Genomic DNA, 15,434 nt, shown 5'->3' with positions numbered 1-15,434 from the left:
TTATGATATCAAACGTTATTAAATATTATTGTGTATTGGTTGCATGACAGCCAACATAAAATGATATGCTCAATGCCCTATTAGCATTTGGGCACTAAAAATAAAATAAATAGTTAAAGTGTTTTTTTAAAAAAGAAAAATTCTATAATCAAACTTTGTTTAAAGTATCAAACCAAAAATTTATCAAATCAAAGTATCAAACAATGACCCTGCACGACAGATCCAAAATAGATACTACTCAAAACCTAAGTTCAGATTTAAGATCTTGTCCGATCGGATTAAACTAATTTCAGATGATGGGATAACGAGTTATTTGCATTCACCCCCTACATTTTTATTTTTCACATTAACCTTCCTCAGATGTCATCATGTCATAAATGCAAATGACCCATGGGATAATATAAATTATATAATCAAATCAATCCTGTAATAATAGTGTTTGTAACATCTAAAAATAAGTTATTATAGATTCTTAACAAATGTATTTTAATCCAGTTCAGCTTGGTTTCGATTTCACATGGACTTATACTCGTAATCAGGATAATTCAATTAACGTACAGGGGGAGTGTTTGATTTAATTACAAAGCATAGTACCTCGAATTGTCAGTCATGGATCAATGTCTATCTAAGCACAGGTTCTATTGAAAGGGGCTAAAAATTTTGCCTTCCTTTCGAAATCCCATTAAGGTTAATGTTTAAATTATTTCTATGATTTTCTTGTAAATGCTAATCAATCATAATCATGTTAAACTAAAAACTTTAGAAGTTAGAACATCGCATCGATTGAGAAAATGTGACAAAGGAATAAGATGAATATTCAAGAATGCAGCAAATTACAAATATGATATCACAATTCCAGGTCTGCATGTTTTGTGGTAAAAAAAAAAATTTGACTTCATATATAACTTGCAGTTACATGCTTCAATCACGCAATGGTGAACTACAGAATCCTAACTGGAGCTACATGCATTACCATCATATGGTTGGAAAATCTGCCTCTCACAAGTCGTATCTCACATTCCATTTTCCGTTCCCATCAGCATTGAAAGTCCAATTATTTTCTCTAATCTGAAAGTATGGAATCTGAGACAGACCAAATCAGACAATTTCAAGAGCTGAAAGTAAACCTTGCACAGAATACGTTTTCAGTTCACGGGAAGGATGAAAGCAAATTCCTGATTCTATTTCTGCCCATAACAAAAATCCAAAACATACTCCATTATCTCATCAGAATTAACTTTCTCAACATATCATTAATTCATTATATGAAGTCATCTGACCTAAACTCAAAGTTTACCATCACTATCGATGCGCAAAAGAGTAATGTTCTATCAATAGTCAACTTTCCACTCTCATCTAAAGCTTTCCCGCTACTTGAAATAGAAATAATGAGAGAGGGTGGGGTCAATCAATAAATCTAACTGCACAAGAAACAATGAGCATTGTTAGGCGCACATATAATTAGAAACCACAAAGTTTTATTTTGATTTTGACGTGTAGTTTGTTATTATTTGAAAAATTAGTGAAATCTCTGAGAACTTGTACAAGGTGTGGGCATCCAGAAATCATATTGCAAGTACAATACATCGAAGGCTGAAAATTTGGACTTTAAAATGCTTATTTTTTCGGGAGAGGATTGATTTTTGTGAGGACGGGGGGAGCAGGACGTGTGTGCATGTCAGATTTTCCTCGGGGATATTTGGAATCAACTAAAACAACCCCTCAAGCAATCTGTTTCCATCAATCCATCCCAGAAATCAGTGTCACAACAAGGATCCCTCTCCCACCTGGATTCCCTATTCCTAAGCAGCGTAATACTAGCAGAGATGTACGACGTCTCAATAGAATACAGAATCTCAGTTGTAAGCATAAAACTTAAAAATGGCAGTGTCATTCAGACTAAGTCAAGTCAAAAGATTCATTTTGCACTACTTCATCAGGAAATGGAAGGTCGATTGGCTAGTGGACTTGAATGTAAATCTACGCATACCTTGTCAACAGCATCACATCCGAACTTGAGTCGCAAATCTTGGTCTTTTTTAATATTGAAGATATTCCAACAAAATTCAGCTGCTCCACTGGAATTTATCTGTTTGAAAATTTGGAAACCAAGTTCCATCACGGCATCACACAAACAATTGTAAAACACTGCATCGTCATGAGTTGGGTGAGCAAAAGGACTGACCTCTCTAAACTCCTCATCAGTATCACATCGAGCCTTAATATTAAAGGTCAGCAACCCATTAGCAGTTACAGGATATTCCTTCTTTCCACGTAAATTAAAACGTAGCTTCCTATTCCTATTGTATTGAACTCCCACACCAATGCTGGCTGATAACTACACAAGCTAGCTAATATGTCAATAGGCAATTCTTCCACCAGAAAACATCCAATACCACTTCTCCACTTCATTTCCGGTGTTATTGATTCAAATGACATGAAAAAGAAGACGTACATCAGGAAAGAAATGTCTAATCATCGCACATAGGTAAGTAGGAGCTCCAATCCTCGTGTCTAGCTCCCCATTAAGCTTTCAATGCGAAAGCCCGCCCATGCATTGGAAGTTCAAATAATGTCAGTAGAGAATAAAACAATACAAGAAGAATCCCACCAAATATGCAAAGCAAGAAACAGAAAAATTGATGCTCAAACATGAGAATTACTCAATCACTACATTCAGCCGCATAACCTATAGTATACAACACAACCGAAAGCTGAAATTATTCCGACATCCTAATTTCGACATAAATCGAAATAATCAAGCATAAACTAAATAAAAGCAGCCCAAAAATATATATATATACAAAAGGAAAGAAGAAAAAAAACCACACACAAAAAAAAGAAAAGAATTGGATAATACTTGGCAGAAAGTGCTGGAGGCGATGGGGAACTTTTCCTTGGCGTGGAATCTGAGGGATTTGGAATCTCCGCCATACCTAAGCGACGTCTCCATTTCTTCTCACAAATCCAAATCCTCCCTCCAGCAAATGACTTCGGATTAGAAACCCTAGACCACGTAATACAGATTACAGTACAGTGTTCAGTTTCATTAGCATGGTTCCCCTTCAAGTTATATTATCATCTAATTTCTTTTTTTTTTTTTAATTATTGGAAGCCATTTTTAATATATTCAATTAAATTAAAATCTATAAAATTGAATTTTCAGTTGTTACTCGACGTAAGTTAGCTATATACAAATTTCGAAGTGGTTTAGATGATGATTTGTAACTTTTTATGGATTATAATATTTGATGTTATATTTCAATAATTAAGACAATCAAATTAAAAAAATTTAAATCATGTTTAAACACATGTTATTAGAGAAATTACACTATTATATTGGGTGGACAAGAGTTTTAAGTGTTGTAAATGGCGGTGGCGTGACGGTTAGCGATTATCTACCGCTTAAATATCGTCTGGACTGTTGACTTATTTTTATTAGTTTATATATATAATTACGTGTAGTCACAGACTTATACAACATATGCATAAATTAAATGATGTTTATGCATAAATGAAATTGATACATCATAAAATAATTTATATAAATTGCAAATAAAAATATATAAATAAACTGTAAAAATAAAAATAAAAAATTAGACAATAGTTTATTATAAATACAATATCCAAAAGCTAACCTAGTGGGCTGAAGGTGGGATGACAGGCGGCAATGGTGTGGATAGTACAAGGAGAAAGAGAGCCCAAAATTTCGAAATTTCGTTGAGGTAAAATTAAGAAGTATTTTTTAAAAGTTTTTTTAAACACTATCCAAATACAAATAATTATAACTTTTTAGAACCATTTAGAACACTGGTTTAAACAACATTGCTAGCCAAATATAATGCTAAAAATACTGATGAATTGAAATCATCAATATTTTTGTTTGGGCATCATGACATGTTAAATGCATGTTAATTTGTATTTTATATATTATATTTTTTAAGTGATGATAAAAGATTATCATATATGAATTATAAATCTATAAATATAACATAATATAATTTTAATTCTTCATAAAATTTAAAACCAAATAATTAAAAATTTGAGAGGATTGTTGATTTGTAATTCACTTGGAGTTGTTTAGAACCACCACAAATTTGAGTAAAATACAACGAAGTTTGTGCTCATTTCTCACTCGCTCATTTCTCTCTTCCCTCTCGTTTCTAGCTTCTTTTAGTCGGCTTTTAGAGCTTTCTAGGCGTTCTACTGGAGGGCCGGTAGTAGCGGAATTGTGCATAAGTTTTGAGGCAGTCGTCATCAGCGGGCTGACTAAAGATGCAATTATAACTTTGGATCCCTATATAGATTAGGAGTATGTAGTATTTTAGTTAATGCTTTTAGAGCATTATAACTGACATAGTGTCTATGTGTTTATAGGCTTGGATTAGAGAGCAAGATTTTCTATGTTGCTCAATACTGAGATTAAGGTACGAACGTATTATCCGAGATACCAGGTTGAATATACATGTATTATGTTGCATGTTTTATGTGGCATTTTATATGTATTGACATTATGCGGCATGCATGTACACGTTGAGCTTTATGCCTTGTTTTGCATAGCTTGTAGTAGGGGTCGCTCAACCCCGTATTTTAGTGGATGGATTTCCATGGGCTTGGATCCGTTTATATCCACAGTTATCTAATGATATGGGAGTCACCTCCTGATGCGACGGCCCAGCGTGCTACATATCATGACGTCTTTATTGAGCAGTATTCTGGATAGGTTTTCTAGTACCCTTCATATTGCATGTGCATGCATGGTTTATGTATATTCGTACTTCTGTGCTGAGCGTTTTATGCACACGTCCAGAATATTTTTGTGTTGGACACCCTATTCGATGAGGCAGGACTTAGGTTGGACGGACCAGGTAGGAGCGATCGTTGAACTGGAGTGGTTGCGTGGTGGTCCTATTTCTATTTCAGGTTGTTAGATTTGACTTTAGTACCTTCCGTTCGATGGGGTTATATAATATTTTATTTAACCCAAGTTGTTCTGCTGGTGTATATTTATTTATGATTTAAGTTTCCGCTGGTTTTGTTAATTTTGATTTAAGACTAATTTGCATGCTTAATCTCTGATTATTAGTAATTTCGAGTTGAGTCACTACATTTATTGGTATCAAAGCATGCATTGAATTTGGGATCTAGTAGACCATTTTGGGATAACCTCTGTTACCTTTGACAAGATGGTCGATTAAGATGAGAGTTTTGGGAGTATAGGTGGATGCTGGGGTGACAAGAAGAGAATTTGCGAGTGAAATGGGGAGTGATGAGAATCAAAAACTTGAAAATGGATTCTCTGAAAAACCATTAAGCCTATGGACCCGGAGGAGTTTAGAAGGCAAGGACACATGGTCATAGATTTCATTGCTGATTATTACAAGAATGTGGAGAAATATCACCTACTCACCTCGGTCGCCTCCTGCCCACCTCTGCTACTTGAGGCGAAGGCAGGAGGCGGCCATCCAAGACAACCATTTAGAACACTGGTTCTAAACAAGATTGCTAGCCAAATATAATGCTAAAAATAATGATGAATTGAAATCATCAATATTTTTGTTTGGACATCATGACTTGTTAAATGCATGTTAATTTGTATTTTTATATTTTATATTTTTTAAGTGATGATAAAAGATTATCATATATGAATTATAAATCTATAAATATAACATAATATAATTGTAATTCTTCATAAAATTTAAAGCCAAATAGTAGATGAAGCAATGATATACAATCAATTAATGTCCCATCCAAACGGTGCCTAGTGTAGTGTGCAAGTTTAATATATTAAATTAAAATCGAATTATCATGTCGAAACAAAATTTTTTTGCCAACGGATACAACGAAGTCTGTGTGAAATTCTAAATAATGTAAATCTTTTTGGACCTCAACTATATATCGATAACTTCAAGAAGATCATCGACTTCCTGTCTCAAGACTGAAATCTTCTGCTGGATCGAGGCGACACGGTTTTCGATCTCTCGTCCCCCAGATTTCTTCTCGTAGGAGTCAGTTACGGTGGAGTGTTTCAACATCAGCTTCTCTTGCAATTCCTTCTCCTTGGATACGAGCTCGTCCACCTTATATATTAACAGAAAAAATATTACAAGACTTTGAAACCAGAATCACCTTGCTCTAAACACTTTCCAACCAGATATTTGGATGCTATGCGAAAAATGACAGTAATTGGTGAAAACTGAAAACATGAGTCGCTCCGATGCTACCATAATCTTACTTCCAGACTGAGGAAACCAATGAGATGCTCACTTTTGAGCAGAAAGGTAGCGCAAAAAAACAATTTGTTGCACTAACGAAAAGGGCTTGTTCCTTTTCCTTTTTACCCAACAGAATTGCAGGAACTTGGTTTTTCTCCAAAGAAGAAATAAGTTGACAAGCACATAGAAGGAAAAATTACCGGTTTGTCACCTTTATTAACCTGCAACTACAGTTGGCAATGTTTATGGAACTCTTCGGCGAGAGGAATACAAGAAACCACATAGATAGCCTATACATGACTACTCGTGGTCTCGTCTATTTTGTTATTCAACATAAACAACACTTGCATACTTGGATTTCCCTCCTACAATTTGGGTTTTTGTTTTCTTAAATTTCAAGAACTAATCGGTAAATTCAAGTAAATGAAGTAAAAGGATAGGAAATGAACCTTTGGAAGTATTTGAGCAGCCTGAGAAGAAGACTGCAAAAACAACAACAATGGTTTCAACTCCTTAGATAGCTCCTTAAGTGTACCGTCAGCAGCTTTGCGTGCTGCTTTGCAAGTCTGAACATCGCCAGTCCTCGAAAGATCACGCAATGATGCTTCGAGCTTGTCATGAATAATCAAACATCGGTTCATAACATTCTGGAACTGCTGAATTGCAGTTTGGACCTGTACAGCTTTTCAGATTAGCTAATGCTCTTCTTTTAAATGATGATATAATTCAACATTTTTCCATCCAATTGTAGAAAACAAAAAGGAAATAATGGCATACCTCATCCCACTGCAGCTTTGAAAGATAAGAAGCAGATGACTTAGAGATTGTCAAGTCTGCACGTGCATATACTATACATGCAACAAAGAAGAGGAAAAACCCAAAAACCAGCATCATTGGCTCCCTAAGCAAGGAAAGATTGCTGAATTGGTAGGAGACCTGAGGCAAAAAATTATACACATTAGCTTGCTCCAGAAGCAAAGTAGCTGCAAGCCTGCAACTTATAAGTCAATGTAATGGTCCTTCATCATGGATTGCGTTATGAGACTATTGATTGGATCATCATTCAGATCCATAATGCTTTTTACCGAGTGAGATTTACGGTTTTTTCAACCTACTTTGATATTTGGATTTGAGGCTCATCATGAGAGAAGCTATCCACGTCTGAGACACTTTTTTGGGGGGGAATTTCAGATTATTTCTTTTATTCTCCAAGATAGTCTTATTATACAAGAGTCCCTTTCGAACTAAAATAAACTTAAATCTTAAAAATAAAAATTATTGGCTTTCTAGAAGCAAAGCTTCCTAGTTGCCTGCCGGCTGCCTCCACAGTGAAGCTTCCACACACTATATAACAGAACTCAACCATCTATCTATATCTGTTAACTGATAAAACAAATCCAAGTATCCAACAGTATATTCTTCTACCGTTAACAATAAAGAACAAGGTAAATTAGAAATAAATAATAAATCACTAAACTTTAGTCTGTTTATCTTGTGCTTGCATAGTGTCGTGACTCATCACACATCATCAAACCCTTGAGATCATGTTCGTCCTCAAACAAGAATTAAGGGTAAGGCTATGCCAACACAGTCGCATCCTCCCTCACATCTACTGGTGTTATTTCTCCAATCCCTCCAACCAAAATAGTTCCTTGCGGCTATGCCTTGGCCTGTAGACCCATTGCAATAGTAGCACAGCCTTTTTATCCTTCGTTCTTCCATTTCTGGGCTGCTCAATTTCTTCACGAATTGGGTTTCTATTCTCCTACGGATAGGGGTGGGCACCGGTTGGGTTTTTTTGACATTCTGGTTCTTCGTATCAGATACCCAATTATTTGGATAGTAAATTTCTTTTACAGCCGAACCCGGTTCGGTGTTTAGCATACCTGACCAAGTCGGGTACCTGAATATTATCAACACCCTCTAGTTTTTACCAACTTTTTTTTTTTCAAGGATACATTTTTTCTAATAGTGGTGGGCACGCCATCAAAATGAAATTCTATGAACTCCACCTTTAACGGGTCAATCGAGGATCATAGCATAATATAAAATCATATTCATTTTTTTCAATTATCATATTCATTTTTCAAGTATCATCGGTCAAGTGAAAAAACGAATATGATAAGCATTGGGGGTCAAGTGAAAAACTAAAATGATTTTATATTATGCCATGATACTTGATCTACATCATAAATTGGAGTTCGTAGAGTTTTTCTTGTTTTTTTTTTCACAAAGAGTTCATAGAGTTTACTTTAACATAAAGTATAACAATATTGGAAAAAATGTGGTCGTGAAAGAATAGATGAGAGATGACCTTTATGAGTTATTTAATGATTATCAATTAAGGTATTGCCATATACTTAAAAGGAACTTCTAAAAATCTATAGGTTATTCATCAAATTGTTCCATACATTACCTGATACATATTTCTAAAACATGCTCGAGTGAGGTGGAGGATGATTCTGAGATGGCAATTAGATTATCCTTTACAAAGAACGCCCTATACAAAAGTTTTCTTCCAACACTACTACTCTTAGATAAATTTAGATTTTAAAGATAAAAAATGACTTATCTACTTCTATCATCTATCCTCACCCCATGTTTATATAGTGCACACGTAAATTAACAAATAAAATGCAAAAGTAAATAATTAACGCAGAAATTCAAATAAACTTGAGTTCATTAATCTTGGGCTTGCATTGCGAAAAGTTATATGATAGGTTAGAAATGTTGTGACGTAAACAAAAAAGGTTAGATAATATAACGACCAACTAAAAATGAGAACAAATATGTCATCATTGTTTCTTTGACAGTTAATTTGAAATGTTGATGAAGAGAAAAGTGAAATAACAAAATGATCGCTTAAAAAGGAAAATTTTTCATTATTTGCATTAGGATAATTTGAATTTTGCAATATGAAATAATGCAATTGAAAAAAATTCTCAAAAAGAAAAAAGAAAAAAGAAAGAAGCAAAACTCAAAAAATACTTTATCCAGAGCTCAAGGATTCCAACTCATCCCCATCTAATTTGAGAATAGACTTGGTTTAGAAATTTTCGATACGGAATGTGTAATAACAAAGATTTTTCTACTATGCAATTAATTTATCATTTGAAGTTCATAGTGACCCCATCTAATTTAAGACTAGAGTTTGGTTTGACAATGATATAGCATTTAATAATCATATATGCAAACTAGTGAAATAATCATTGCATGGTATATCTATTTCAGGCATCTATTGATGCTAAATGCAATTTAGCATCACAAATTTAGGATATGCAACAACCTAATACCAGAAAAGTGTGAGAACATAATAATGACTTCTCAAAAACGAAAGGGACGATTGATTTTACAAGTCAGGAATGAGTTGAGCATCGCCAATAGACTAGTTAGCTCTTGCCACTAGATTTCCTAAATTGTTCTTTTACTATCCGCAGTTAACAAGGATGGTCTAAATAATCACAAATTGCAAAAGTACCCCTTTAGTTTATGTGGATTTCATTAACAATAAAAATTCTTAGGGGTTATGTTCTGTACGATTGATTTGATTACGGTTAGCTCCTTAACCTATGTTCATGTCTTTTATTTGCTTGCCCATCAAACATTCAACTAGTGATAGTAAAACCTCGGTCGCCTGAAAACAAATCCCTTCTCACACCAGTGATAGGGAATCCATTATTGAACAGTACCCGTGATAACACATGGGAATTACAAAACGACCATTGCCCTAACCTAATCAAATCACTTCATCCCCTCTTTCCTGCCTAGAGGAGTTGAAACGGGCTGGCAGAGCGGGCCAACCCACAACATGTCGCAACCCACCACTAAAGGGGCCGGGCCGGCCCACCTTTAAGGCGGGTTGCGAAAACACCAACCCAACCCATCAATTTTAGGTGGCGGGACAGACCAACCTGACAGGCTTACGTGTAATTTGGCGAGCCAACCTGCAACCCACCGCAACCCACCATTAGGCGGGGCGGGGCGGAGCGGCCCCATTTTTTAGGCGGGTTGGGAAATTGTCGACCCAACCTACCTATTTTGTATGGCGGGGCAGGGCGAGCCTAGCCCGTTTTGACACCTTTGTTCCTGCCCAGTTGATAGCTGCACATGGAAAGAATCATCTCCAATTAAAGCACGGAGACTCGAAATCGAAGGGGAAAATGGAGATTTTAAGATTTGGAGAAGAAAGTAGACTCGTAGTCATTATATCGTTTGTGGTTGAAACCATTTCTTGTCTTTCTTCCATGAGGTCTTCTTTTTCGCACACTTTTTTTCTTCTTTTTTTTTTGACAAAAACCAATATTATATTATATATATAAAATAAAAAAGATCACATGATAATTAACAAAAACGGATAAGAAATCCGCAAATGGAACCCTTAGTACCCACTCAATTTCAACAAAATATAACACTCCAAGCTCTGACTAAATCTAGAGTTGATAATATAGCAATCTCTTTATGATTTCTAATCCAAGCAGAGGCCTTTAGTTTGATTTTTTCCCAACACATAACTCCCGATCCAGCTTTATCTTCAAATTTCTCTTGTTCCTCTCCAGCCAAACGTGTCATCAAATACAATGAATCACCACCGTCCAAAGTAGTCTCCCCTTCCTACCAAGTTCACTCCCTAGATCTTCTGCAAATAAATCCTTCGTTGACCTCAGAGTTACCCACAAGAAAGCCAACTCCGCCAGAGCCCTTTACCAAAGGCCACTGATGGAAGGACAATTAATGAAAATCTCCACCACCACTTTCCTAGAGGAGCCCTATCCCTTAAACCAATATTCCCAATACCCAGACCGCCTTTTTTCCTTCGGTGTACAAACCTTATCCCAAGCCACCCAATGACCATGTGAATCTCCGTCAACTCCTTCCCAAAGTAAATCTCTCATAATCCTTTCCATAACATCCGCTACACCTTTTGGTACTCTAAATAGAGACATGAAATACATCGGCAAAGCATTCAACACTGCTGAAATTAATGTCAGTCTACCCTCTCTGCACAAAAATACCTTCTTCCAACTTGCTAATTTCTTTGACATCTTAGACAACACTGATTCCCAAAACGATAATTTCAGTGAATTACCTCCCAATGGAATATTTGGATCCCCAAATATTTAATAGGCCAAGAACCTCTCCCACAACCAATTTCTGCCACCAAGTCAACCATCTCTTCTTTTTCACAATTAAGTCCCATCGAGGCACTCTTCTCTAATCGCCAAGAATCTCTCCCACAACCAATTTCTGCCACCAAGTCAACCACCGCTTCTTTTTCAAAATTAAGTCCCATCAAGGCACTCGTTTCTAAATTAATCTTCAGGGCTGACATTCGACAAAATGATTTTAGAATTTCCACCAAAAAACGCAAATGTTCAGCTTCCTTAACAAAAAAAAACAGTTTATCATCCGCAAATTGAATGTGAGAAATCTCCACCCTCTCTCTACCAACATGCACTCCCCTGATGCGCTCCAAAGACTTCGTCTTATCAACCAACCTGCCCATCACATCAGCCACCAAATTAAACAAAAAGGGTGACAGCGGATCACCTTGCCTGAGCCCCTTTAAACTTTCCACGGGTCTTCCATTTATAAAAACCGAGAATGAAACGTTCAAGACTCAACCCTGAATCCACTTTCTCCACCTTTCCCCAAAACCCTTCTTAAATAACACAAAGTACAAGAATTTCCAATCAACATTATCGTACGCCTTCTCGAAGTCCACTTTAAACACCCACCCTTTCTTCCTTTTAACTCTCATCTCCTCGACCACTTCACTAGCTATGAGACAACAATCTAAGATTTGTCTGCCTTCAATGAATGCACTTGAGTTTTTAGGCACCCCTAAGTTTGTGTTGCTTATTTGTGTTAATATGGTTTTCTGCAGAGGGCATTTGGTGTCACATTCTTTTCCAATAAATCTCGAACTTTATCCTTCTCCAAGTGAGCTCAACAAAGAAGCAGGGCTGTTGGGCATGGAGAATTTGTTTGGTCTCAGGTATAGGAGGAGCTTAGGGAAACATTAGGGGAAGGTAAGAAGGGCCTTTTGGTCTTAACATATTAAATAAATAAGTTATCATTCCCTGTCAAAAATTATACCAAACAAAACATATTTTATCTCAATGATCGATATATTATGTATTCTTACTTATAATTTTGTTATCACCCAAATTACTTATCATTCAATGATCACATCCTACGAACCAAGTGCAGCCTTAAGATACAAAGAGTCCAATCCGTAAGATGAAAATAACATTTCTTTACCATTTGATGCCTCTTCTTCACAACGGTTTCAAGAATTCTAGTTGTGACTTGGTTTTTTTGTAATCATAGTAAATTACTAACACTATTTTTTTTTTTAACCAACAAAATTGAAAACAGGCATATAACTGCAAAATACCTGAAAATATTGATTGTGCTCAGGCACAGCATTTTTCTTTTCTAATACTACAACTGGTCTGCCAACCATATCCAGATGGGAGAATTTTGTCTGCACCACCTCACAAAATAATAAATAGCATCAGAGACATAATTACCCACTTAGAGGGACAATATGAGAACTTAACCACAGTTCTGTCACCTCTTGAGACTGTTGTTTGATAGGAAACGGAACGGACACAGAAATATCATTTGACCCCTCTGGCAAAACAATCTGAAATTAAAGAATGGAGATATAGTTATGGGCCTTCTACCAGGGGGAAAAACTTTAAGTAACAAAAACTGTCCGTAAACACCTCTAAAAGAGGAGATGATAGTAGTTAAGTTGAAATACAGTGCATCAAGCATTCAAGCTAATCACAACATTTACACCTAATCCACCATCGCTCTTCATCCAAATAAATTTGGACAAGCACAAACAAATGAAAGTGCACTCTGCCAAAATCAGGACAACCGAAACAGGATAAACAGCATGACACTCTAATCGGTGAAAAAATTTGGTTTTCTTCATTTCCGAGACAATATGAAGCCTAGGTAGCTAAGCCTTATCCAGCATATTTGACACAAATTGAGAGTATCAATAGAAACTTAACCTTTACAGTAAGATTTTCAATAACCACTTCATTCATAGGGCAACCAAAGGAAATGTCAAGGACACGTTTTCCCTCGGAAAGAAACAAGAAATCTTGAAGCGGCAAGCCATATCCAATAGTGAAAGAAGATCTCCAACCACCAAACATCGGATACCTAGGTTCAATTTCCAATAGTGTCTGCAATTGGGAAAAAATGGCTAACCATAGAAAGAAACAATATGGAAAAGCTTATACCAAGAGATTCGAGAAGCACCTTTGCTGAATCACTCCATACATTAGATGTGGAAATATTTCCTATCTCATCCCTATAATAAATGGAATGAGCTCTTGGCGGTAACTTGGCAACAAGATTTCGGAACGATGATGCCCCTCTTACATGGGGTTGTTGGGCCTGATAGTCGAGTCTGCAATTATAAAAAATAACGATAGAATAAAAACTTGGGAGTCCATTAAAATAGAAGAAATGGGATTGCTACGAAAAGTGAGACAGTTCTACCTTGAAAACTCCCCAGTGATCACAGCACCAGCATGTACAAGGTTATAGCTTTCAGTGACTTGCACATTTCCCCAATGGGAAATCTCTATCTCACGTACCAACTCTCGAGCAACAGAAAATGGGTGGTTGTTAACATAGTGAACCGTTATTGGTATGTTTGAGAAAGGAGCAATGTTCTCATAAGGACCATATTTTATTTCTGAACCAGAAAACTTGGAATTATCCAACTTAGTATATGATTCAACTTTTGGTTCTGGTAATTTAACAGTAAGTAACTGAACATTAACCGCATAAGGGGAGAAGAAACTTGCACTCTCCTCAAAGGAAACAAGCTGAAAATCAGCCTGTGTAATTTTTTCAGGAAATGGTTTCACTATATGAGTATATACAGCTTTGACCTCCAAAGTCAAGCTTCCTCCCTTCAGCAGTTCCTTGGGTAATGAGACAGAGTACCAAGTCAACTCTGGATTCACTCCCTCAGGATTTACAGGTTTAAGAGGAACGCTATCAAAAGAACCTTTTGCTTTTCCTTTCCCTTCACCAATTGACGCCGTCAAAAATGCCAAGCTTTTTGCTTGCTTTTCAGTGAAAGACAATAAAACCTCCGACACTGAGTCATCGCCCTTATTTTCTACCTGGCAAACAACAGCAAACCAAACAAAATAAATATTGATAGCCCCTTAAATGAACTAACTGCATCTTTGATTGATCACTAAAACAACAACCTATCTCACGACACAAAAACTTGAAGCGAAAAAAACAACCTTCAGCGATGTAGTGCTCCGCACAATCTGTGATGTTAAATCAATCTGCACCAGAAGATCACTCAGATTTAGACAGACAGAATGGACAAAATTCAAAAACCACATTACCGCATAGCATAACGCAAAAATTCCAAATGACCCCAGGAAAAAATCAACATAGAATTATCAGTTTTAAACAAAACCCACAATTCACCACCCAGGCCACAGACGAAATGCTCATATTCTAAGGCTTGTTCTTATACAGGATTCAAAATGAAAATTTTCACATAAATACACGAGATTCAAGAAGGAAAATAAAATTAAAGATAATAAGGCATCAAGCAACGCAAATGAACCCAAATGTATCCAAATCTAATAACCCAACAAAAATCCCCAAAAAAAAGAAAATTCAGAATCAAACTTTTACCTTGCGATCGAGCTGGGAGATTACAAGGCTGGAGACGGCCGCTGAGAAAAGCATGCAGAATCCAAGAAGCATGAACAACAACAGATCAAAGCGAAATCGCTTCATTTTGGGTCGGTCGCAGAAATAATTTCACAGTCACGAGTAGGTAATGAACCGAGGAGATCTGGGACTGATGACTTTGGTGAGGTTTTTAGGATTACATGTGTCGCATTGCAGCCATACAAGTCGCTGCAGGAATAAACACGATTTTATGTGTTTTCTAATGAATGATCATTTTTTGTCGTTTTTATGATCTTTTGCGTGCAACAAATAGGGACCCAATCTCGCGTTGAATTCGACCCGGCGAAGCGGGTTTACATCCGGGCAAACAGGTCTACTTGAGGGTCTGGGGTGGATTTTGGTTTGACCGGGTCCAATCCGTCAAAAATATATATATTAATATATATAAATATAATATATATATATATATATATATATATAGGTTTAAATTCTTAGGCCATAACATTGATAAATGAAATATTATTA

The 15,434-nt window shown here is 36.2% G+C and overlaps 2 protein-coding genes across 3 annotated transcripts; both read right to left on the bottom strand.

Moving 5' to 3' along the window:
- Positions 1 to 779: 779 nt before the first annotated feature.
- Positions 780 to 3,053, bottom strand: LOC140874934 (outer envelope pore protein 21B, chloroplastic). Of its 2 annotated transcripts, none has more exons than XM_073278428.1 (5): positions 2,861 to 3,052; positions 2,456 to 2,530; positions 2,186 to 2,338; positions 1,991 to 2,089; positions 780 to 1,083 (listed from the first exon to the last, which is right to left on the bottom strand). In XM_073278428.1, the coding sequence occupies exons 1-5, from the start codon at positions 2,951 to 2,953 to the stop codon at positions 1,000 to 1,002; spliced, it is 504 nt and encodes a 167-aa protein (XP_073134529.1). In that variant the 5' UTR covers positions 2,954 to 3,052; the 3' UTR covers positions 780 to 999. The 2 variants fall into 2 exon arrangements, with proteins under 2 accessions (XP_073134529.1, XP_073134530.1); XM_073278429.1 differs by lacking the exon at positions 780 to 1,083 and adding an exon at positions 1,103 to 1,421 and having other exon boundaries at positions 2,861 to 3,053.
- Positions 3,054 to 5,691: 2,638 nt separating this feature from the next.
- Positions 5,692 to 15,144, bottom strand: LOC140889404 (dolichyl-diphosphooligosaccharide--protein glycosyltransferase subunit 1A). The gene is made up of 10 exons (XM_073297119.1): positions 14,910 to 15,144; positions 14,504 to 14,548; positions 13,740 to 14,374; positions 13,497 to 13,647; positions 13,244 to 13,420; positions 12,793 to 12,864; positions 12,613 to 12,702; positions 6,993 to 7,151; positions 6,665 to 6,889; positions 5,692 to 6,080 (listed from the first exon to the last, which is right to left on the bottom strand). Exons 1-10 carry the CDS (start codon positions 15,012 to 15,014, stop codon positions 5,892 to 5,894), a joined length of 1,848 nt encoding a protein of 615 aa, XP_073153220.1. The 5' UTR covers positions 15,015 to 15,144; the 3' UTR covers positions 5,692 to 5,891.
- Positions 15,145 to 15,434: the final 290 nt, after the last annotated feature.

Source organism: Henckelia pumila, chromosome 1 (assembly GCF_033568475.1).
Source record: "Henckelia pumila isolate YLH828 chromosome 1, ASM3356847v2, whole genome shotgun sequence".
Classification (NCBI taxonomy): Eukaryota; Viridiplantae; Streptophyta; class Magnoliopsida; order Lamiales; family Gesneriaceae; genus Henckelia; species Henckelia pumila.
Note: the sequence above shows the minus strand (reverse complement) of the source record. Positions and strands in the feature narration are given on the sequence as shown.